Raw genomic sequence first — 26,353 nt, forward strand, 5'->3', positions numbered from 1 at the left:
TGATGTTAAGTGTAATTACAGTGTAATTTAAGTATTTTCATAATAATTTTTTAACACATCTGAGGTAAATGTTGATGTTCTGGATAAGTCTATGTCATTTCCACTGTCACTGTGTTAGCAGATTGATGCTAAATGTTATTACAGTGTAATGTAGGTATTTTCTCATTAATTTTTCAACATATCTGAGGTAAATGTTAACATTGTATGTTATTCTGTTTCATTTCCACTGTCACTCTTAGCAGTTTGATGTTCAGTGTATTACAGTTTAATTTAAGTATTTTCGTAATAATTTTTCAACATATCTGATGTAAATATTGACGTTGAGGAGGACTCTATGTCATTTCCACTGTCACTGTGTTAGCAGTTTAATGCTAAATGTTATTGCAGTGTAATGTAGGTATTTTCTTATTACTTTTTCAACATATCTGAGGTAAATGTTAACATTGTATGTAATTCTGTGTCATTTCCACTGTCACTGTGTTAGCAGTTTGATGTTACGTGTAATTACAGTGTAATTTAAGTATTTTCGTAATAATTTTTCAACACATCTGAGGTAAATGTTGACGTTTGTGATGCCTCTGTCATTTGCACTCTCAATGTGTTAGCAGATTGATGCTAAATGTTATTACAGTGTAATGTAGGTATTTTCTCATTAATTTTTCAACATATCTGAGGGAAATGTTAACATTGTAGTTAATTCTGTGTCATTTCAACTGGCACTGTGTCAGCAGTTTGATGTTAAGTGTAATTACAGTGTAATTTAAGTATTTTCGTAATAATTTTTCAACACATCTGAGGTAAATGTTGACGTTCGGGATGACTGTCATTTCCACTTTCACTGTGTTAGCAGTTTGATGTTAAGTAAAATTATAGTGTAATTTAAGTATTTTGGTAATAATTTTTCAACACATCTGAGGTAAATGTTGATGTTTTGGATAACTCTGTCATTTCCACTGTCACTGTGTTAGCAGTTTGATGCTAAATGTTATTACAGTGTAATGTAGGTATTTTCTTATTACTTTTTCAACATATCTAATGTAAATGTTAACATTGTAGGTAATTCTGTGTCATTTCCACTGTCACTGTGTTAGCAGTTTGATGTTAAGTGTAATTACAGTGTAATTTAAGTATTTTCGTAATAATTTTTCAACACATCTGAGGTACAGTAAATGTTGGTGTTCTGGATTACCCTATGTCATTTCCACTGTCACTGTGTTAGCAGTTTGATGCTAAATGTTATTACAGTGTAATTTAAATATTTTCCTATGAATTTTTAAACATATTTGAGGTACATGTTAACATTGTAGGTAATTCTGTGTCATTTCCACTGTCACTGTGTTAGCAGTTTGATGGTAAATGTTATTACAGTGTAATGTAGGTATTTTCTTATTAATTTTTCAACATATCTGAGGGAAATGTTTACATTGTAGGTAATTCTGTTGCATTTCCATGCTCGCTGTGTTAGCAGTTTGATGCTAAATGTTATTTCAGTGTAATTTAAATATTTTACTTTTAATTTTTCAACACATCTGAGGTAAGTGTTAACATTGTAGGCAATTCTGTGTCATTTCCACTGTCACTGTGTTAGCAGTTTGATGCTAAATGTTATTACAGTGTAATGTAGGTATTTTCTTATTAATTTTTCAACATATCTAAGCTAAATGTTAACATTGTAGGTAATTCTGTGTCATTTCCACTGTCACTGTGTTAGCAGTTTGATTGAAAGTGTAATTACAGTGTAATTTAAGTATTTTAGTAATAATTTTTCAACACATCTGGGGTAAATGTTGATGTTCTGGATACCTCTATGTCATTTCCACTGTCACTGTGTTAGCAGTTTGATGCTAAATGTTATTACATTGTAATGTAGGTATTTTCTTATTAATTTTTCTACATATCTGAGGGAAATGTTAACATTGTAGGTAATTCTGTGTCATTTCAACTGTCACTGTGTCCGCAGTTTGATGTTAAGTGTAATTACAGTGTAATTTAAGTATTTTCGTAATAATTTTTCAACACATCTGAGGTAAATGTTGACGTTCGGGATGACTTTGTCATTTCCACTGTCACTGTGTTAGCAGTTTGATGTTAAGTAAAATTACAGTGTAATTTAAGTATTTTCGTAATAATTTTTCAACACATCTGAGGTAAATGTTGATGTTCTGGATAACTCTATGTCATTTCCCCTGTCACTGTGTTAGCAGTTTGATGCTAAATGTTATTACAGTGTAATGTAGGTATTTTCTTATTACTTTTTCAACATATCTAAGGTAAATGTTAACATTGTAGGTAATTCTGTGTCATTTCCACTGTCACTGTGTTAGCAGTTTGAAGTTAAGTGTGGGCGGCACGGTGGTGTAGTGGTTAGCGCTGTCGCCTCACAGCAAGAAGGTCCTGGGTTCGAGCCCCGTGGCCGGCGAGGGCCTTTCTGTGTGGAGTTTGCATGTTCTCCCTGTGTCCGCGTGGGTTTCCTCCGGGTGCTCCAGTTTCCCCCACAGTCCAAAGACATGCAGGTTAGGTTAACTGGTGACTCTAAATTGACCGTAGGTGCGAATGTGAGTGTGAATGGTTGTCTGTGTCTATGTGTCAGCCCTGTGATGACCTGGCGACTTGTCCAGGGTGTACCCCGCCTTTTGCCCGTAGTCAGCTGGGATAGGCTCCAGCTTGCCTGCGACCCTGTAGAAGGATAAAGCGGCTAGAGATAATGAGATGAGATGAGATGTTAAGTGTAATTACAGTGTAATTTAAGTATTTTCGTAATAATTTTTCAACACATCTGAGGTAAATGTTGGTGTTCTGGATAACCCTATGTCATTTCCACTGTCACTGTGTTAGCAGTTTGATGCTAAATGTTATTACAGTGTAATTTAAATATTTTCCTATGAATTTTTAAACATATTTGAGGTAAATGTTAACATTGTAGGTAATTCTGTGTCATTTCCACTGTCACTGTGTTAGCAGTTTGATGCTAAATGTTATTACAGTGTAATGTAGGTATTTTCTTATTAATTTTTCAACATGTCTGAGGTAAATGTTAACATTGTAGGTAATTCTTTGGCATTTCCATGCTCGCTGTGTTAGCAGTTTGATGCTAAATGTTATTTTAGTGTAATTTAAATATTTTACTTTTAATTTTTCAACACACCTGAGGTAAGTGTTAACATTGTAGGCAATTCTGTGTCATTTCCACTGTCACTGTGTTAGCAGTTTGATGCTAAATGTTATTACAGTGTAATGTAGGTATTTTCTTATTAAGTTTTCAACATATCTAAGCTAAATGTTAACATTGTAGGTAATTCTGTGTCATTTCCACTGTCACTGTGTTAGCAGTTTGATTGAAAGTGTAATTACAGTGTAATTTAAGTATTTTCGTAATAATTTTTCAACACATCTGGGGTAAATGTTGATGTTCTGGATACCTCTATGTCATTTCCACTGTCAATGTGTTAGCAGTTTGATGCTAAATGTTATTACAGTGTAATGTAGGTATTTTCTCATTAATTTTTCAACATATCTAAGGTAAATGTTAACATTGTAGGTAATTCTTTGTCATTTCAACTGTCACTGTGTCAGCAGTTTGATGTTAAGTGTAATTACAGTGTAATTTAAGTATTTTCGTAATAATTTTTCAACACATCTGAGGTAAATGTTGACGTTCGGGATGACTTTGTCATTTCCACTGTCACTGTGTGAGCAGTTTGATGCTAAATGTTATTACAGTGTAATGTAGGTATTTTTTTATTAATTTTTCAACATATCTGAGGTAAATGTTAACATTGTAGGTAAGTCTGTGTCATTTCCACTGTCACTGTGTTAGCAGTTTGACGTTAAGTGTAATTACAGTGTAATTTAAGTATTTTCGTAATAATTTTTCAACACGTCTGAGGTAAATGTTGATGTTCTGGATGACTCTGTCATTTTCACTGTTACTGTCTTAGCAGTTTGATGCTAAATGTTATTACAGTGTAGTTTAGGTATTTTCTTATTAATTTTTCAACATATCTGAGGTAAATATTAACATTGAAGGTAATTCTGTGGCATTTCCATGCTCGCTGTGTTAGCAGTTTGATGCTGAATGTTATTACAGTGTAATTTAAATATTTTCCTATTCATTTTTCAACACATCTGAGGTAAATGTTGACGTTCTGGATGACTCTATGTCATTTCCACTGTCACTGTGTTAGCTGTTTGATGTTAAGTGTAATTACAGTGTAATTCAATTATTTTCGTAATAATTTTTCAACACATCTGAGGTAAATTTTGACGTTCGGGATGACTCTGTATCATTTACCCTGTCACTGTGTTAGTAGTTTGATGCTAAATGTTATTACAGTGTAATGTAGGTATTTTCTTATTAATTTTCAACATAACTGAGGTAATTGTTAACATTGTAGGTGTAGCGCTTGTGTCGTGGACCTGTAGAAAAAGCACTAAATATCTCCTAGGCTCGGTAGAGAGGTAAGCTTCAAGATAGAACAACTGAAAATGGTAACCTGGAAACCGTTGTAAAAGGAGTTGAACAGTTGACAGTTTTATTGATTTACAATTATATATATACCGGCTGTGCACCTTTTGCACAGCTTTAACCTTTCAATGATGTGACTTAGTCCCGGTTCAATGCAATATCAATGAAAGGAAAATAAAACAAAAGGAAGAGCTCTTCAAATAAAAATAACAAAATTATAAAATAAGAAATGGTTCAGTATTTTCCCAGTTCAGTCCAAATCAATTCAGTCCTTCTTTTCCACAAAAAATATGAAGATATCCAAAAAACAGTATCCGAAATCTGATTTAGAAGTTCGAAGATCAAGTTGAGTCAAAGGCAATGTATTAAGGTTCCTCTTATCTGGTATCTGTTAATGTGAAGATCATCTGGCTCCTGAAGCGGTCACACGGCTGGCCACACCGCACTGTCGACCATCTCCAGTCCATGGGCTCGGCTCGCCATCCTTGGATCGGATTCTAATCAATGTCCAAAAAAAACCAGTCTACAGAACAGTAGACTAATAAGTATTCTTCTCTGAGATCTCAATTATTCAATTTCTATCATTCATTTATCATGTAACTTATATGAAAAGATACATCCCTCTTTTAAATGTAATGTGAATGATTTACCACATTAACCCATATTACAAAATACAGTAAGTATTTACATGACTTACTTCCCAGTTGTAAAGAAAATATTGCATGGCTTAAACAATAAAGTTTGTAACTCAGTCTTAACAAAACAGTATGAATTGTACTTTTTTATATATTGTCCATTTCTGTATTATCACATTTTAAACCTTTTAATTTGTAACCATTAGGCTATAACACTATTACAACATATTTACATCATTAGGAAAACATTTCCCTTTCTTTGCATTAAATGTCACAAAGATATGGCTTCAAACAGTAGCATACACAAGGCAGCTACCCTGAAAATCGCCACCACTCGGTAGCTAGCTTCACCGAGTAGTTAACTGTGAGCTAATAACATCATGTTCCTTCTGGAACGTTCAGACAGCATGTCCAGGGTGGTGCGTGCCACTGTGGAGGCAGCACGGCACGCCAGGGCATCCGCCAACCAGTAAAGTCACAATGATGCAAAATGCACCAAAGTGGGTTAAACATTGAAGAAAAGTACCAGTTACCAAAGTTCCAATATAAACATTTACCACGAACACAATTCTCTGCAGTCACTTCGACTGGTTTTAAAGGAATAACTGTCGGGAACTTAACACTGGGTATAGCTAACACGGTTGAACTAGCAAGGGGCAACGTGTTCACTCACCGAAGTTCTTCTCATAAAACACTAGGTGGAAAAACACTTGTTTTTCTGCTCCACCGGCAGGTTTGTGGTGTCGGGTACTTCTGATTTACTGCTTTGAGTCAAACTTGTTACTTTATGTGGGTTATTTGTCTTTTAAGTTATCACATTCACGGAGCTCATCAACTCGTGTTCACAGGGAAACGTTGCGTTGAAAAGAGAGAGAGAACCGGAAGTGTGTGGTGGTTCACTACTCTCTGGACAGGGTAGTGCGCCCTCATGTGGCAATACTAGATAATTGCATTTTAGTAGCCCATTTTCCATAGGGGTTACATAGGTAATTCCGTGTCATTTCCACTGTCACTGTGTTAGCAGTTTGATGTTAAGTGTAATTACAGTGTAATTTAAGTATTTTTGTAATAATTTTTCAACACATCTGAGGTAAGTGTTGATGTTTGGGATGACTCTGTGTCATTTCCACTGTCACTGTGTTAGCAGTTTGATGCTAAATGTTATTACAGTGTAATGTAGGTTTTTCTTATTAATTTTTCAGCATATCTGAGGTAAATGTTAACATTGTAGGTAAGTCTGTGTCATTTCCACTGTCACTGTGTTAGCAGTTTGATGTTAAGTGTAATTACAGGGTAATTTAAGTATTTTCGTAATAATTTTTCAACACATCTGAGGTAAATGTTGATGTTCTAGATGACTCTATGTCATTTCCACTGTAAATGTGTTAGCAGTTTGATGCTAACTGTTATTACAGTGTAGTTTATGTATTTTCTTATTAATTTTTCAACATATCTGAGGTAAATGTTAACATTGTAGGTAATTCTGTGGCATTTCCACTGTCACTGTGTTAGCAGTTTGATGCTAAATGTTATTACAGTGTAATTTACATATTTTTCTATTAATTTTTCAACACATCTGAGGTAAATGTTGACGTTCTGGATGACTCTATATGTCATTTCCACTGTCACTGTGTTAGCTGATTGATGGTAAGTGTAATTACAGTGTAATTTAAGTATTTTCGTAATAATTTTTCAACACTTCTGAGGTAAATGTTGACGTTTGGGATGACTCTGTGTCATTTCCACTGTCACTGTGTTAGCAGTTTGATGTTAAGGGTAATTACAGTGTAATTTAAGTATTTTCGTAATAATTTTTCAACACATCTGAGGTAAATGTTGACGTTCGGGATGACTCTGTGTCATTTCCAGTGTCACTGTGTTAGCAGTTTGATGTTAAGGGTAATTACAGTGTAATTTAAGTATTTTCGTAATAATTTTTCAACACATCTGAGGTAAACGTTGATGTTCGGGATGACTCTGTGTCATTTCCACTGTCACTGTGTTAGTAGTTTGATGCTAAATGTTATTACAGTCTAATGTAGGGATTTTCTTATTAATTTTCAACATATCTGATTTAATTGTTAACATTATAGGTAATTCTGTATCATTTCCACTGTCACTGTGTGAGAAGTTTGATGTTAAGTGTAATTACAGTGTAATTTAAGTATTTTCGTAATAATTTTTCAACACATCTGAGGTAAATGTTGATCTTCTGGATGACTATGTCATTTCCACTCTCACTGTGTTAGCAGTTTGATGTTAAGGGTAATTACAGTGTAATTTAGGTATTTTCTTATTAATTTTTCAACATATCTGAGGTAAATGTTAACATTGTAGATACTTCTCTGTCGTTTCCACTGTCACTGTGTTATCAGTTTGATGTTAAGTGTAATTACACTGTAATTTAAGTATTTTTCTTATAATTTTTCAATGCATCTGAGGTAAATGTTGATGTTCTGGATGACTCCTATGTCATTTCCACTGTCACTGTGTTAGCAGTTTGATGCTAAATGTTATTACAGTGTAGTTGAGGTATTTTCTTATTAATTTTTCAACATATCTGAGGTAAATGTGAACATTGTAGGTAATTCTGTGGCATTTCCATGCGCGCTTTGTTAGCAGTTTGAAGCTAAATGTTATTACAGTGTAATTTAAATATTTTCCTTTTAATTTTTCAACACATCTGAGGTAAATGTTGACGTTCTGGATGACTCTGTCATTTCCACTGTCACTGTATTAGCAGTTTGATGTTAAGTGTAATTACAGTGTAATTTAAGTATTTTCCTATTAATTTTTCAACATATCTGAGGTAAATGTTGACGTTCGGGATCACTCTATGTCATTTTCACTGTCACTGTGTTAGCAGTTTGATGCTAAATGTTATTACAGTGTAATGTAGGTATTTTCTTATTAATTTTTCAACATATCTGAGGTAAATGTTAACATTGTAGGTAATCCTGTGGCATTTACATGCTCGCTGTGTTAGCACTTTGATGCTAAATGTTATTTCAGTGTAATGTAAATATTTTCCTTTTAATTTTTCAACACATTTGAGGTAAATGTTAACATTGTAGTTAATTCTGTGTCATTTCAACTGTCACTGTGTTAGCAGTTTGATGTTAAGTGTAATTAAAGTGTAATTTAAGTATTTTCGTAATAATTTTTTAACACATCTGAGGTAAATGTTGATGTTCTGGATAAGTCTATGTCATTTCCACTGTCACTGTGTTAGCAGTTTGATGCTAAATGTTATTACAGTGTAATGTAGGTATTTTCTCATTAATTTTTCAACATATCTGAGGTAAATGTTAACATTGAAGGTAATTCTGTGGCATTTCCATGCTCGCTGTGTTAGCAGTTTGATGCTAAATGTTATTACAGTGTAATTTAAATATTTTCCTATTCATTTTTCAACACATCTGAGGTAAATGTTGACGTTCTGGATGACTCTGTCATTTCCACTGTCACTGTGTTAGCTGTTTGATGTTAAGTGTAATTACAGTGTAATTCAATTATTTTCGTAATAATTTTTCAACACATCTGAGGTGAATTTTGACGTTCGGGATGACTCTGTATCATTTACCCTGTCACTGTGTTAGTAGTTTGATGCTAAATGTTATTACAGTGTAATGTAGGTATTTTCTTATTAATTTTCAACATAACTGAGGTAATTGTTAACATTGTAGGTAATTCCGTGTCATTTCCACTGTCACTGTGTTAGCAGTTTGATGTTAAGTGTAATTACAGTGTAATTTAAGTATTTTTGTAATAATTTTTCAACACATCTGAGGCAAGTGTTGATGTTTGGGATGACTCTGTGTTATTTCCACTGTCACTGTGTTAGCAGTTTGATGCTAAATGTTATTACAGTGTAATGTAGGTTTTTCTTATTAATTTTTCAACATATCTGAGGTAAATGTTGATGTTCTAGATGACTCTGTCATTTCCACTGTAACTGTGTTAGCAGTTTGATGCTAACTGTTATTACAGTGTAGTTTATGTATTTTCTTATTAATTTTTCAACATATCTGAGGTAAATGTTAACATTGTAGGTAATTCTGTGGCATTTCCACTGTCACTGTGTTAGCAGTTTGATGTTAAGTGTAATTACAGTGTAATTTAAGTATTTTCGTCATATTTTTTTAACACATCTGAGGTAAATGTTGATGTTCTGGATAAGTCTATGTCATTTCCACTGTCACTGTGTTAGCAGTTTGATGCTAAATGTTATTACAGTGTAATGTAGGTATTTTCTCATTAATTTTTCAACATATCTGAGGTAAATGTTAACATTGTACGTTATTCTGTTTCATTTCCACTGTCACTCTCAGCAGTTTGATGTTCAGTGTATTACAGTTTAATTTAAGTATTTTCGTAAGAATTTTTCAACATATCTGATGTAAATATTGACGTTCAGGAGGACTCTATGTCATTTCCACTGTCACTGTGTTAGCAGTTTAATGCTAAATGTTATTGCAGTGTAATGTAGGTATTTTCTTATTAATTTTTCAACATATCTAAGCTAAATGTTAACATTGTAGGTAATTCTGTGTCATTTCCACTGTCACTGTCTTAGCAGTTTGATGCTAAATGTTATTACAGTGTAATGTAGGTATTTTCTTATTAATTTTTCAACATATCTAAGCTAAATGTTAACATTGTAGGTAATTCTGTGTCATTTCCACTGTCACTGTCTTAGCAGTTTGATTGAAAGTGTAATTACAGTGTAATTTAAGTATTTTCGTAATAATTTTTCAACACATCTGAGGTAAATGTTGACGTTTGTGATGCCTCTGTCATTTCCACTCTCAATGTGTTAGCAGATTGATGCTAAATGTTATTACAGTGTAATGTAGGTATTTTCTTATTAATTTTTCTACATATCTGAGGGAAATGTTAACATTGTAGTTAATTCTGTGTCATTTCAACTGTCACTGTGTCAGCAGTTTGATGTTAAGTGTAATTACAGTGTAATTTAAGTATTTTCGTAATAATTTTTCAACACATCTGAGGTAAATGTTGACGTTCGGGATGACTGTCATTTCCACTTTCACTGTGTTAGCAGTTTGATGTTAAGTAAAATTATAGAGTAATTTAAGTATTTTCGTAATAATTTTTCAACACATCTGAGGTAAATGTTGATGTTCTGGATAACTCTGTCATTTCCACTGTCACTGTGTTAGCAGTTTGATGCTAAATGTTATTACAGTGTAATGTAGGTATTTTCTTATTACTTTTTCAACATATCTAATGTAAATATTAACATTGTAGGTAATTCTGTGTCATTTCCACTGTCACTGTGTTAGCAATTTGATGTTAAGTGTAATTACAGTGTAATTTAAGTATTTTCGTAATAATTTTTCAACACATCTGAGGTAAATGTTGGTGTTCTGGATTACCCTATGTCATTTCCACTGTCACTGTGTTAGCAGTTTGATGCTAAATGTTATTACAGTGTAATTTAAATATTTTCCTATGAATTTTTAAACATATTTGAGGTACATGTTAACATTGTAGGTAATTCTGTGTCATTTCCACTGTCACTGTGTTAGCAGTTTGATGCTAAATGTTATTACAGTGTAATGTAGGTATTTTCTTATTAATTTTTCTACATATCTGAGGGAAATGTTAACATTGTAGGTAATTCTGTGTCATTTCAACTGTCACTGTGTCCACAGTTTGATGTTAAGTGTAATTACAGTGTAATTTAAGTATTTTCGTAATAATTTTTCAACAGATCTGAGGTAAATGTTGACGTTCGGGATGACTTTGTCATTTCCACTTTCACTGTGTTAGCAGTTTGATGTTAAGTAAAATTACAGTCTAATTTAAGTATTTTCGTAATAATTTTTCAACACATCTGAGGTAAATGTTGATGTTCTGGATAACTCTATGTCATTTCCACTGTCACTGTCTTAGCAGTTTGATGCTAAATGTTATTACAGTGTAATGTAGGTATTTTCTTATTACTTTTTCAACATATCTAAGGTAAATGTTAACATTGTAGATTATTCTGTTTCATTTCCACTGTCACTGTGTTAGCAGTTTGAAGTTAAGTGTGGGCGGCACGGTGGTGTAGTCGTTAGCGCTGTCGCCTCACAGCAAGAAGGTCCTGGGTTCGAGCCCCGTGGCCGGCGAGGGCCTTTCTGTGTGGAGTTTGCATGTTCTCCCCGTGTCCGCGTGGGTTTCCTCCGGGTGCTCCGGTTTCCCCCACAGTCCAAAGACATGCAGGTTAGGTTAACTGGTGACTCTAAATTGACCGTAGGTGTGAATGTGAGTGTGAATGGTTGTCTGTGTCTATGTGTCAGCCCTGTGATGACCTGGCGACTTGTCCAGGGTGTACCCCGCCTTTCGCCCGTAGTCAGCTGGGATAGGCTCCAGCTTGCCTGCGACCCTGTAGAACAGGATAAAGCGGCTAGAGATAATGAGATGAGATGTTAAGTGTAATTACAGTGTAATTTAAGTATTTTCGTAATAATTTTTCAACACATCTGAGGTAAATGTTGGTGTTCTGGATAACTCTATGTCATTTCCACTGTCACTGTGTTAGCAGTTTGATGCTAAATGTTATTACAGTGTAATTTAAATATTTTCCTATGAATTTTTAACCATATTTGAGGTAAATGTTAACATTGTAGGTAGTTCTGTGTCATTTCCACTGTCACAGTGTTAGCAGATTGATGCTAAATGTTATTACAGTGTAATGTAGGTATTTTCTTATTAATTTTTCAACATGTCTGAGGTAAATGTTAACATTGTAGGTAATTCTTTGGCATTTCCATGCTCGCTGTGTTCGCAGTTTGATGCTAAATGTTATTTCAGTGTAATTTAAATATTTTACTTTTAATTTTTCAACACACCTGAGGTAAGTGTTAACATTGTAGGCAATTCTGTGTCATTTCCACTGTCACTGTGTTAGCAGTTTGATGCTAAATGTTATTACAGTGTAATGTAGGTATTTTCTTATTAATTTTTCAACATATCTAAGCTAAATGTTAACATTGTAGGTAATTCTGTGTCATTTCCACTGTCACTGTCTTAGCAGTTTGATTGAAAGTGTAATTACAGTGTAATTTAAGTATTTTCGTAATAATTTTTCAACACATCTGGGGTAAATGTTGATGTTCTGGATACCTCTATGTCATTTCCACTGTCAATGTGTTAGCAGTTTGATGCTAAATGTTATTACAGTGTAATGTAGGTATTTTCTCATTAATTTTTCAACATATCTGAGGGAAATGTTAACATTGTAGTTAATTCTGTGTCATTTCAACTGGCACTGTGTCAGCAGTTTGATGTTAAGTGTAATTACAGTGTAATTTAAGTATTTTCGTAATAATTTTTCAACACATCTGAGGTAAATGTTGACGTTCGGGATGACTGTCATTTCCACTTTCACTGTGTTAGCAGTTTGATGTTAAGTAAAATTATAGTGTAATTTAAGTATTTTGGTAATAATTTTTCAACACATCTGAGGTAAATGTTGATGTTCTGGATAACTCTGTCATTTCCACTGTCACTGTGTTAGCAGTTTGATGCTAAATGTTATTACAGTGTAATGTAGGTATTTTCTTATTACTTTTTCAACATATCTAATGTAAATGTTAACATTGTAGGTAATTCTGTGTCATTTCCACTGTCACTGTGTTAGCAATTTGATGTTAAGTGTGATTACAGTGTAATTTAAGTATTTTCGTAATAATTTTTCAACACATCTGAGGTAAATGTTGGTGTTCTGGATTACCCTATGTCATTTCCACTGTCACTGTGTTAGCAGTTTGATGCTAAATGTTATTACAGTGTAATTTAAATATTTTCCTATGAATTTTTAAACATATTTGAGGTACATGTTAACATTGTAGGTAATTCTGTGTCATTTCCACTGTCACTGTGTTAGCAGTTTGATGCTAAATGTTATTACAGTGTAATGTAGGTATTTTCTTATTAATTTTTCAACATATCTGAGGGAAATGTTTACATTGTAGGTAATTCTGTTGCATTTCCATGCTCGCTGTGTTAGCAGTTTGATGCTAAATGTTATTTCAGTGTAATTTAAATATTTTACTTTTAATTTTTCAACACATCTGAGGTAAGTGTTAACATTGTAGGCAATTCTGTGTCATTTCCACTGTCACTGTGTTAGCAGTTTGATGCTAAATGTTATTACAGTGTAATGTAGGTATTTTCTTATTAATTTTTCTACATATCTAAGCTAAATGTTAACATTGTAGGTAATTCTGTGTCATTTCCACTGTCACTGTGTTAGCAGTTTGATTGAAAGTGTAATTACAGTGTAATTTAAGTATTTTCGTAATAATTTTTCAACACATCTGGGGTAAATGTTGATGTTCTGGATACCTCTATGTCATTTCCACTGTCAATGTGTTAGCAGTTTGATGCTAAATGTTATTACAGTGTAATGTAGGTATTTTCTCATTAATTTTTCAACATATCTGAGGGAAATGTTAACATTGTAGTTAATTCTGTGTCATTTCAACTGGCACTGTGTCAGCAGTTTGATGTTAAGTGTAATTACAGTGTAATTTAAGTATTTTCGTAATAATTTTTCAACACATCTGAGGTAAATGTTGACGTTCGGGATGACTGTCATTTCCACTTTCACTGTGTTAGCAGTTTGATGTTAAGTAAAATTATAGTGTAATTTAAGTATTTTGGTAATAATTTTTCAACACATCTGAGGTAAATGTTGATGTTTTGGATAACTCTGTCATTTCCACTGTCACTGTGTTAGCAGTTTGATGCTAAATGTTATTACAGTGTAATGTAGGTATTTTCTTATTACTTTTTCAACATATCTAATGTAAATGTTAACATTGTAGGTAATTCTGTGTCATTTCCACTGTCACTGTGTTAGCAATTTGATGTTAAGTGTAATTACAGTGTAATTTAAGTATTTTCGTAATAATTTTTCAACACATCTGAGGTACAGTAAATGTTGGTGTTCTGGATTACCCTATGTCATTTCCACTGTCACTGTGTTAGCAGTTTGATGCTAAATGTTATTACAGTGTAATTTAAATATTTTCCTATGAATTTTTAAACATATTTGAGGTACATGTTAACATTGTAGGTAATTCTGTGTCATTTCCACTGTCACTGTGTTAGCAGTTTGATGCTAAATGTTATTACAGTGTAATGTAGGTATTTTCTTATTAATTTTTCAAAATATCTGAGGGAAATGTTTACATTGTAGGTAATTCTGTTGCATTTCCATGCTCGCTGTGTTAGCAGTTTGATGCTAAATGTTATTTCAGTGTAATTTAAATATTTTACTTTTAATTTTTCAACACATCTGAGGTAAGTGTTAACATTGTAGGCAATTCTGTGTCATTTCCACTGTCACTGTGTTAGCAGTTTGATGCTAAATGTTATTACAGTGTAATGTAGGTATTTTCTTATTAATTTTTCAACATATCTAAGCTAAATGTTAACATTGTAGGTAATTCTGTGTCATTTCCACTGTCACTGTGTTAGCAGTTTGATTGAAAGTGTAATTACAGTGTAATTTAAGTATTTTCGTAATAATTTTTCAACACATCTGGGGTAAATGTTGATGTTCTGGATACCTCTATGTCATTTCCACTGTCACTGTGTTAGCAGTTTGATGCTAAATGTTATTACATTGTAATGTAGGTATTTTCTTATTAATTTTTCTACATATCTGAGGGAAATGTTAACATTGTAGGTAATTCTGTGTCATTTCAACTGTCACTGTGTCCGCAGTTTGATGTTAAGTGTAATTACAGTGTAATTTAAGTATTTTCGTAATAATTTTTCAACACATCTGAGGTAAATGTTGACGTTCGGGATGACTTTGTCATTTCCACTGTCACTGTGTTAGCAGTTTGATGTTAAGTAAAATTACAGTGTAATTTAAGTATTTTCGTAATAATTTTTCAACACATCTGAGGTAAATGTTGATGTTCTGGATAACTCTATGTCATTTCCCCTGTCACTGTGTTAGCAGTTTGATGCTAAATGTTATTACAGTGTAATGTAGGTATTTTCTTATTACTTTTTCAACATATCTAAGGTAAATGTTAACATTGTAGGTAATTCTGTGTCATTTCCACTGTCACTGTGTTAGCAGTTTGAAGTTAAGTGTGGGCGGCACGGTGGTGTAGTGGTTAGCGCTGTCGCCTCACAGCAAGAAGGTCCTGGGTTCGAGCCCCGTGGCCGGCGAGGGCCTTTCTGTGTGGAGTTTGCATGTTCTCCCCGTGTCCGCGTGGGTTTCCTCCGGGTGCTCCAGTTTCCCCCACAGTCCAAAGACATGCAGGTTAGGTTAACTGGTGACTCTAAATTGACCGTAGGTGCGAATGTGAGTGTGAATGGTTGTCTGTGTCTATGTGTCAGCCCTGTGATGACCTGGCGACTTGTCCAGGGTGTACCCCGCCTTTTGCCCGTAGTCAGCTGGGATAGGCTCCAGCTTGCCTGCGACCCTGTAGAAGGATAAAGCGGCTAGAGATAATGAGATGAGATGAGATGTTAAGTGTAATTACAGTGTAATTTAAGTATTTTCGTCATAATTTTTCAACACATCTGAGGTAAATGTTGGTGTTCTGGATAACCCTATGTCATTTCCACTGTCACTGTGTTAGCAGTTTGATGCTAAATGTTATTACAGTGTAATTTAAATATTTTCCTATGAATTTTTAAACATATTTGAGGTAAATGTTAACATTGTAGGTAATTCTGTGTCATTTCCACTGTCACTGTGTTAGCAGTTTGATGCTAAATGTTATTACAGTGTAATGTAGGTATTTTCTTATTAATTTTTCAACATGTCTGAGGTAAATGTTAACATTGTAGGTAATTCTTTGGCATTTCCATGCTCGCTGTGTTAGCAGTTTGATGCTAAATGTTATTTTAGTGTAATTTAAATATTTTACTTTTAATTTTTCAACACACCTGAGGTAAGTGTTAACATTGTAGGTAATTCTGTGTCATTTCCACTGTCACTGTGTTAGCAGTTTGATGCTAAATGTTATTACAGTGTAATGTAGGTATTTTCTCATTAATTTTTCAACATATCTAAGGTAAATGTTAACATTGTAGGTAATTCTTTGTCATTTCAACTGTCACTGTGTCAGCAATTTGATGTTAAGTGTAATTACAGTGTAATTTAAGTATTTTCGTAATAATTTTTCAACACATCTGAGGTAAATGTTGACGTTCGGGATGACTTTGTCATTTCCACTGTCACTGTGTGAGCAGTTTGATGCTAAATGTTATTACAGTGTAATGTAGGTATTTTTTTATTAATTTTTCAACATATCTGAGGTAAATGTTAACATTGTAGGTAAGTCTGTGTCATTTCCACTGTCACTGTGTTAGCAGTTTGACGTTAAGTGTAATTACAGTGTAATTTAAGTATTTTCGTAATAATTTTTCAACACGTCTGAGGTAAATGTTGATGTTCTGGATGACTCTGTCATTTTCACTGTTACTGTCTTAGCAGTTTGATGCTAAATGTTATTACAGTGTAGTTTAGGTATTTTCTTATTAATTTTTCAACATATCTGAGGTAAATATTAACATTGAAGGTAATTCTGTGGCATTTCCATGCTCGCTGTGTTAGCAGTTTGATGCTGAATGTTATTACAGTGTAATTTAAATATTTTCCTATTCATTTTTCAACACATCTGAGGTAAATGTTGACGTTCTGGATGACTCTATGTCATTTCCACTGTCACTGTGTTAGCTGTTTGATGTTAAGTGTAATTACAGTGTAATTCAATTATTTTCGTAATAATTTTTCAACACTTCTGAGGTAAATTTTGACGTTCGGGATGACTCTGTATCATTTACCCTGTCACTGTGTTAGTAGTTTGATGCTAAATGTTATTACAGTGTAATGTAGGTTTTTCTTATTAATTTTTCAGCATATCTGAGGTAAATGTTAACATTGTAGGTAAGTCTGTGTCATTTCCACTGTCACTGTGTTAGCAGTTTGATGTTAAGTGTAATTACAGGGTAATTTAAGTATTTTCGTAATAATTTTTCAACACATCTGAGGTAAATGTTGATGTTCTAGATGACTCTATGTCATTTCCACTGTAAATGTGTTAGCAGTTTGATGCTAACTGTTATTACAGTGTAGTTTATGTATTTTCTTATTAATTTTTCAACATATCTGAGGTAAATGTTAACATTGTAGGTAATTCTGTGGCATTTCCACTGTCACTGTGTTAGCAGTTTGATGCTAAATGTTATTACAGTGTAATTTACATATTTTTCTATTAATTTTTCAACACATCTGAGGTAAATGTTGACGTTCTGGATGACTCTATGTCATTTCCACTGTCACTGTGTTAGCTGATTGATGGTAAGTGTAATTACAGTGTAATTTAAGTATTTTCGTAATAATTTTTCAACACTTCTGAGGTAAATGTTGACGTTTTGGATGACTCTGTGTCATTTCCACTGTCACTGTGTTAGCAGTTTGATGTTAAGGGTAATTACAGTGTAATTTAAGTATTTTCGTAATAATTTTTCAACACATCTGAGGTAAATGTTGACGTTCGGGATGACTCTGTGTCATTTCCAGTGTCACTGTGTTAGCAGTTTGATGTTAAGGGTAATTACAGTGTAATTTAAGTATTTTCGTAATAATTTTTCAACACATCTGAGGTAAACGTTGATGTTCGGGATGACTCTGTGTCATTTCCACTGTCACTGTGTTAGTAGTTTGATGCTAAATGTTATTACAGTCTAATGTAGGGATTTTCTTATTAATTTTCAACATATCTGATTTAATTGTTAACATTATAGGTAATTCTGTATCATTTCCACTGTCACTGTGTGAGAAGTTTGATGTTAAGTGTAATTACAGTGTAATTTAAGTATTTTCGTAATAATTTTTCAACACATCTGAGGTAAATGTTGATCTTCTGGATGACTATGTCATTTCCACTCTCACTGTGTTAGCAGTTTGATGTTAAGGGTAATTACAGTGTAATTTAGGTATTTTCTTATTAATTTTTCAACATATCTGAGGTAAATGTTAACATTGTAGATACTTCTCTGTCGTTTCCACTGTCACTGTGTTATCAGTTTGATGTTAACCCTTGGTAAAATTTTCTATAGATTTCTATAGAAAAAAAGTCTATAAAAATTCTATAAAATTTCTAAATTAAATTTTATAGAATTTTTATAGACTTTTTGTAGAAATTTTATAGAGTTTTAATAGAAATTTTATAGAGTTTTAATAGAAATTTTATAGAGTTTTAATAGAATTTTTATAGAGTTTTAATAGGATTTTTTATAGAGTTTTAATAGGATTTTTATAGAGTTTTAATAGGATTTTTTATAGAGTTTTAATAGAAATGTTATAGAGATTATACATAGAAATCTTATAGAATTCCTATGGAAAGTCAACAGAATTTAACGAAGTTTCTATAGAATTCTTTATAGAGTACTGTGAAAATCTCTACAGCAATTTCTATAGAGACTATAGCAATTTCTATAGAGATTGCTATAGTTATTGAAGTCACCTGCATATACTCGAAGACCTACCCATGAAAATACAGTGAGCAACTAAAAAAGCTATCAAAGGCGGAAAACATAAGGATGCAAGGTGCCATAGAATTCAGGACATCCTACCAAATCACTCTTAACTTCCAAAATGCCAGACCCTGGTACAGTATGACAAAAGCGCTTCTTGCTGAAAGTATTGAAATTTATTAGTTTTATCCTACTAGTACATGTAAGCTAGTTTGCTGCCTTTTTTGTTATTTCCTTTAGCTTGTTGGCAAGAGACATCTTTATAGTTGCTGGAGGGCATCCAAATTTACGGCATGCAAGATCTGAAACAAAAAATGGGATTTTGAAATTTAAAAAAGGAAATACAATTAATGCATTGCTAATCTATTATCAATAACACTTGAGCTATGAGAAAGCAATTCTAACAGTGCAAAAATGAGTAAATGACTTTTTAAATACTGTGCACTACATGAACATCTAAAAATTCAGGAATTTACAGATATGGCTACTAGCTCCATGAATGCACTGTCAATTCTGGCCTTTATTATACAACTGATAGAATATACAAAGACCACTTACCAACAACTGCCTCCACTTTAGTTGGGTCAAGGGCAGGCTTCTGATCCTGGTCTTTAAAGGCATTTGATTTTCTGCCTGTCAGACTTTTCCCAACAAGCTCTGCATCAGTAAAAATGGTCTTTAATAGTCTTCTGGCATATGTTGAACCCGACTTCACTGATGACAAAGCCATCAGGCTAGTTTTCTCAACCAGCACACCTCGTCCAATGTCAACCTGAGGACACAATGATTCAAAATTGATTAATATGCAAATGTATTATAATAGGTAAAATCCATGGTTTCATACACCTTTTCGACGTGATGACAACATCCCTTCAAAATGCCTTAATCAAACCTTCAAAGTCTTGCTGCATTATTAATACTACTGGAGAAAATTAGATTAAACCCCTCTTCATTCATCATACCTTTGTGGTTTCTTTGACTCTGCCAGGGGTGGCTGGTAGGCCATCATTTACATCTAATTGCTGTAAAAGGATAAACATGCACAGTATAGTTAAAAGTATCAATCAAATTTCAAATAATATATCCTCCCCAAAAAAAAAAAATCACTGACACCAGTCACTTTCCACATCAATTAGTATTCTCCCAAATAATATGAAATGAGTCAGTATGATGACATGACAGCTGTGCCATACTGAAATCTGCAGCCTGGCCAGTTCTCAAGCCTAGCTGAATTTAGTCAGTGACATGAATGGCAAAATTGACAATATTTGCTGGTAGAAGTCCTAAACTCACCTTCGTTCCTTCTTTTTCAGTTGCAGAGGTAGGAGTTACCGGTGCAGTTATCGGCCTAAGTCCTATATTTGGGTTCTGAAATTGAATAACAAACATTTTTAGATGTAATGCTTTTCCTGTATTACAGAGAATTTGAGGTTGGCACATTCCTTAAAAAATACCCTTTTTTACCAATTATGCATGATTTTTATTTTGTTGCCACCAAGGAGATTGTAGGATGATAGAAACCGGGTGACTCCACTTGATGAAGCTGTCGAGACTAAACGACAAAGCTCGAGAAATGAAATAAATAAGTGGGTCCTAAAGAAGCTAAATCCTTGTCAAAATTATTCCATGACTAAAAACGCTCTTATAATGTAAATCCCTCTCTCATAGTGTTTGTAGGGTTGGAGGGCCATTAAATAAAGAATAGAAAGCCTTGCCTAGCTTTATGCCTAACAAATTGAACAGAATGGACAAAAATTCTTCTATCCACAAGTAGGTGGTTATAGCATCTTGTGTGAATGCCATTGTCTTACCTGTGACTCTGCTTGGCCAACCTCTTTTGTTTTACTTTCCCTAATGAGCATTTTAAGGTTGTCTACTAGAGATCTTGCATCTGTGTGATAGGAGAGGTAGACAATGCATCAACACTTTGAATGATCAGTTCATACCCTATGCATTTAACTTGAAATTGACAAGACTTTGTCCATTATTTCAATGAATTTTTACTGATACTTTTAGCATTCTGCCTATAAAACAGCAAGAAAGATCTCAGAATTGGGGATCGATATTTGCATAGGAAGAGAAATGAAGAGAAGCCCATTTTTTCTGAGGTTAAAAATCCCACAAACTAACCTGTAACTTGCTTGTAGTGCTCAATCTCAGCTTCTAATCTGTTTATTTTTTCTTTTGCCAACTTGTATTTTTCTTTAAGCTTTGGCAATTTTTTGCAGCCTTGGCAACCGTTTTCTTCAGAACTGTCAGTGTCTTCTATTGCTGATGTTGAAATTAGGATTTCTTCATCACTAACCTTCTTTCTCTTGACTTTTCTCTTCTCATTGGCATCCTGTAAAATACAAGAGAAATTTTTGTTTCAGAAAAAAATAATTTCCTTTTAAATTGGAATAAATGTGCAGCAGTTACAGATGGTATCAGAATAAATTGACAGATAATTGATTCTAAGCAGACACTGCATCTTTCATCTAGCAAACATTGAAGACAGGCCTTCCTCAGAAGCCGATTGCAATTTAAGCCCTTTAAAAAGATATAGCAACTGATACCTTAGAGACTAAAAGACAAAAATGGACAATGGCTTTTTATTATATGTACTTACTGAAGAAGTGCTTTCACTTTCTGACAATTCATCAGCCATCCTTTTATTTGCACACCGCAAACTTTTTCCATTCTTCCTACCAACTTCCATGGCAGCCTCGTAATTCTTAACTTGTTCGGTACGCTTGGCTTCCATAGCCTTATCTTTACCTAGGATACAAAACATAGTGTAATGTAACATTTGAGAACAATACTCTTCAATTACCAGGTGACAAAATAGAAGCATCTACAATATTATTATAATGTATGAAATCAGCCATGTCCAACACATAACTGGTAGGCAATTTTACATGCTTTTTTATTTAATATTACGTTACAACATGGACAGCCTCAGGGGCGTAGGCAGGGGGGGTTCAAGGGGTTTGTCCGAACCCCCCACTTAATAATCAAAAAGTAATTTAAAAAAATCAATGAGCCCTTCAAAAAATTAGAGAGATTAACTAGACTGACTACTGTCTAGTCAAACAAGAACAGCAATGTGATATAAGTAGGGTCATTTTAAGGTCTTAGGCATTTATGGACCATGATGTAGAAACATTGGTTGCATTTGGATAATAAAACTTGCTCTGATATCTGATATTGCCTAGTTATAGGCCTATATTTTTTCTTTCCCTGCACCTGGGCCTGGATTTGACCCCCCCCCCCCCCCCCCCCCCTCAAAAAATCCTGCCTACGCCCCTGAGCCTTGCCCTTCTTGGTCATATCATCGACATCATCATTACTTACACTGTAAAAAATGTCCGTAGAATTAACAGGGAATTTATGTAAAATCATGACATAAAAAAACTGTAAATACAAAAACAATGAAGCAGTGTGTAATTTACATCAATATACTGTAAAACTCCTCACCAAATACCACTGTTAATTTAACAGTAAGAATATGTTGAATTGATCATATTTTTTTGTAGAATTTACAAATTGTTGTAGTTTAAACACAGACAAACTGTAATACTAAAACAGAATGTGATAGTTAAAATTACATAATTGCCCTGTTAAAAAAAATACAAAAACGGCCACTGTCGTGGCTCAGTCGACTAAGGCGCCATACCGTGAATCTGGGGACCCGGGTTCGATTCTGACCCAAGGTCATTTCCCAGTCTCTCTCTAGCTCATTTCCTGTCTCTACATTGTCCTATTCAATAAAGGTGAAAAAAGCCCCCCCCCAAAAAAATATCTGTCTAGTAGATCATTGAAACCAGCATACAAAAATCCCGTTGTTCTTACGGAAAAAAACTGGCAGCTGGAGTCACCAGAAAAAATCCGTAAAATATACAGCAAAACGGTAATTGCTTTTACGGTACAGGTTGTACATTTTACAGTTAAATCCAGCATATAAAACACTGGACTTCTGTTATATTTGCTACTTTAAACTGTAAAATGTACATGCTGTGCTGTAAAAGCAATTACCGTTTTGCTGTATATTTTACGGATTTTTTCTGGTGACTCCAGCTGCCAGTTTTTTTCCGTAAAAACAACGGGATTTTTTTTACAGTGTAGATTATAGTCTGAGACCTTGCCGGGTTGTTTTTTTTCAATGCCCTCATCCTCAACAGATTTTTACAAACCAATACTTTTCTGAATCTGGAGATTGCATCATATTAGCAGTATAAGAACTGGGAGTCTGGGATGTTTCAGATTCTAAAATGATAGGAAAGGGAAATTCAACATCTCAAGTTTTGCCCACATTTTCTGCTTAAACATGTTAAACTGCACTCTCCCATTCAAACTCCAATAAAAGTTGAATTTTTAACTTCTGAATTCATATAAAGTGTTACATTTCTAAAAACACAATGAGGTCTAAGGATTCAGAAAAATGTTGGTTGAGTGAATTTGTTTCAAAAATAAGGAAGTTATCACAGAAAAACAACCCGGCAAGGTTTCGTCAAACAGACTATAGGCCTAGAAATAGGATGCTATCATTTTATCATATAATTAAATTTTTTTATCATTAGGCCTATTATTAATAATAATATTCATAAATCGTTTGCTATCGCCTGATTGCTATGATAAAAACATATTTTTATTTTATAATGAATGCGACATGTGCAGCTAGGCTTATTTTCTTACCAAAATCCAAGACTTTAGCTGGCGCTGTCTCTCCATTCCAAGGCACATCATAGATGTTCCCGACTGCTGACTGAAGCTTCTTTCCAAGGGCCATTAACTTTAACTCGGCACCACACTTTCCCACTTCTATTACATCCCATTGTGGTGGATCTTCAATCCATTGTAAGAGTAACCATGTTGTGGTAGACGATGCCATTCTCTCGGATCCACTTGATTTCCCACTGGGCACTGTATTATCACACTTTTCAAAAGATTCTTTAGAATATTTGTAATGCGCGCTTTTACCTTCCTGAGCTATTGACACACGTGGTGGTCAAACCAGTTATAACCGGATATAGCCAGCAGCGGTTCTTAGTCCTGATTGGTGCTTATTTACAATAACAGTGTATAAAGTGTCTAGTATTGTTATAGAAAATACAAATATCTATGAGGGACATTATTTTAATGTTATAAGCTATCTTGATTTGTCAAACTCAATCAGTATTCGAGTTATTTATTTTCTGCATTTCCGGTCCTGCATTCCAAGATGGCAGCCGCTATCCCATGTCCCACGCTACACTGAGGAGTATCTAATCAATAAGTACTGCGAAGAAATAACCAGTTTGAAGTTCATATAGTGATAATCAGAAGAGGAAATGAGCAAAAGGAAAAGGTACCACTCTAGTTTTGAGTCTTTAGATTTCGCTAAAATGTCAGGAAATGCCGATGAATGTGGCCATGATGGACGCGGTGGTGATTGTATTAGTAATCATGGTGCATCATCATCTCTTTCTAATGAAAGTAGTAAGTCATCATTGTTCACGGACACAAGTTTTTCGTCTGACTGCAATGACGGTATAAGCGAAAGGACTGGCTCAGTGGTATCATCGCAAACATCTCTGACATCAAACGACAGTGAGTACTCTTTTGGACAGGATGATGAACTTCTAGGCTTACCCCAACACGACCGTGTCCGTGATGTGGAAAATAAAGTCAAAGATGGAGATGAAGTTGTTCCCAAAAATAATGAAGTGTTAAGAGGTAAGCACTAACATAATCAGAGTCAGTTGGATTGTGAAATTCACCAATTTCTCCCACCCAGTATTTAGATATCTTGTGTCTGATCAAAATAATAAAAGAGTAATAATAAATATTTCATTGCAGGTGAAGAGGGCAATGGATCGACAGACGGTGAAAGTCAAAGTGAAGTGTCTCTCTCTTCTACCAGTCATTCGACCCCTGAGGTGAGTTGCATTTTCCTATGGTTCTTGAAATAGAGATAAGTTAATATGACAAAAATCAGCTTGTTACTTTTGGTATTTTTGGAGAGGATACATGTAGGGTAAAAAGTTGGAGGATTGGCTTCTTAAGATGCTCAACCCATTTTGAATAGATATTAAGAGCCCAAATAGAAAATAGACATACCCGTACTAAAGTTGTTTATTAATTATTTAGAAATGAAAATAAATTAAACAGTTCACTGGATTGTATAGTTTTTATCCACGACGTTTCAAGCGATATCCATCACTTCATCAGGTGAAAGTTTGTATGATACTGGAAATATTCAGTTGCGTCATCCATATGACGTCATTGATTGCGTAGACCTGTCCTGGGTAATCCTATCTTATGTTGCAGTGCTGTATCCCATGTTCTAGATAATTTAAACCTTAAACCTCCATTCCGATTCAGTTTCGGGCAAAGTGCTCTTTCATAAACTGCTTCTTTTACTCCCCTTTCAAACCATCGTGACTCCCTGTCTAGTATGGAAACATTTTTTAATGTAAACGAATGTCCTGTAATGTCTGTGTGATTCGAAAACTGCTGAATTTTGTCCTGAGGAGTTGTAGCTCTTATGTTGTCGCTTGAAACGTCGTGGACTTAAAACTACAATCCAGTGAACTGTTTAATTTATTTTCATTTCTATATATTTAACCTGGATGTCTGATAATATTCATAAATTTATTAATTATTGTTTACAGAATCTTGAAAATGGTGAACTCGATCAATATGAAAGATATAATGATGAAGAACTGGCTGAGAGACTTAATGATTTGGTGAGTACAAAAATGTAAAATGAGTTGAGGACTTCCGATTGGGTCGTCCCGGTCTATGGATTGAAATTTGTGAGTGACATAATTAAGGATATTTCATTGTAGGAATTAAACTAATGATTTGTCAAGACTCGGCTGGTGGTGATTTGGGCCAATTAACAATTTATTTCCTCTTCTGCAGTAGTGGTGAACCAGTTGTATAATGATAATATCACGCTGCATGATTTGACCCCTTCACAAATTTTAAGTCAAATCTTGAAGGAATTATGGTACACTGTAAACCCTGATAAGTTGAGTTTACTCAAACAGTGTTTGGAAACTGGTTGCCTTGAAATTTATAGTACATTAAACTTCAGATGTCTTGTAAATGTAAATTGCTTTACCATGCAGCATGAACTAACCATTTTAAGTTTTTTGTACTTAAAAGCCTGATAAGTTGTATTTACTCAAACAGTGTTGGGAAACTGGTTGCCTTGAAATTTATAGTATATTAAACTGAAATATGTTTATTTGATTGAACTTAATATTTAAACTTTCCTAGAATTCATCTTTAGTGATTATACTTTACATTTTAACTTAACAAGAATTCGATTTACCTGTTAAAGCAATAAAACAAATGACAGTATATAAAGTTTTTCCATTGCATTTGTATTTTATTAACAAGAAGTGCACAATAAACATTGAAACATGTTTTTTCTTTAACCAGATATGTGCTAACATTAATACGTAGCCCCTTAACATTCCCCGTACTGCCAGCGGGACGCTGTATACTTACATTATCCGAAAAGTTTTCAAAAAAAAGTGTCCCATTCCAAATCCAGAGAGCTCTCCACAGTGATAAAAGCAACTTAGCCAACAGATGAAAATGACGTGAAATTGGTAAAATACCACCTGTAACTATCAAACTGTAAAACGCGATTTCCACTGCTCTTAAAGTTAAACATTCCCACCGACAGTCAGGATCCAAAATACTAAGTTCAGAGAACAAACGTTGGCTGAAGCTCACTCTGAATTTTACCAAACCT

The 26,353-nt window shown here is 34.0% G+C and overlaps 2 protein-coding genes across 3 annotated transcripts in view; both read right to left on the minus strand.

Annotated features, from left to right (window-relative positions):
- LOC132886321 (NACHT, LRR and PYD domains-containing protein 3-like) overlaps positions 1 to 26,353 on the minus strand; it is a 719,980-nt gene that overhangs the window by 239,569 nt on the left and 454,058 nt on the right. The gene's annotated exons all lie outside the window — the stretch shown is intronic.
- LOC132887222 (uncharacterized) lies at positions 18,779 to 24,647 on the minus strand. Of its 2 annotated transcripts, XM_060922711.1 has the most exons (8): positions 23,299 to 24,647; positions 21,233 to 21,381; positions 20,755 to 20,965; positions 20,436 to 20,515; positions 19,918 to 19,992; positions 19,587 to 19,646; positions 19,183 to 19,396; positions 18,779 to 18,926 (listed from the first exon to the last, which is right to left on the minus strand). In XM_060922711.1, exons 1-8 carry the CDS (start codon positions 23,492 to 23,494, stop codon positions 18,832 to 18,834), a joined length of 1,080 nt encoding a protein of 359 aa, XP_060778694.1. In that variant the 5' UTR covers positions 23,495 to 24,647; the 3' UTR covers positions 18,779 to 18,831. The 2 variants fall into 2 exon arrangements, with proteins under 2 accessions (XP_060778694.1, XP_060778695.1); XM_060922712.1 differs by lacking the exon at positions 19,918 to 19,992.

The sequence above is a fragment of the Neoarius graeffei genome, chromosome 5 (genome assembly GCF_027579695.1).
Source record: "Neoarius graeffei isolate fNeoGra1 chromosome 5, fNeoGra1.pri, whole genome shotgun sequence".
In the NCBI taxonomy this organism is placed as follows: Eukaryota; Metazoa; Chordata; class Actinopteri; order Siluriformes; family Ariidae; genus Neoarius; species Neoarius graeffei.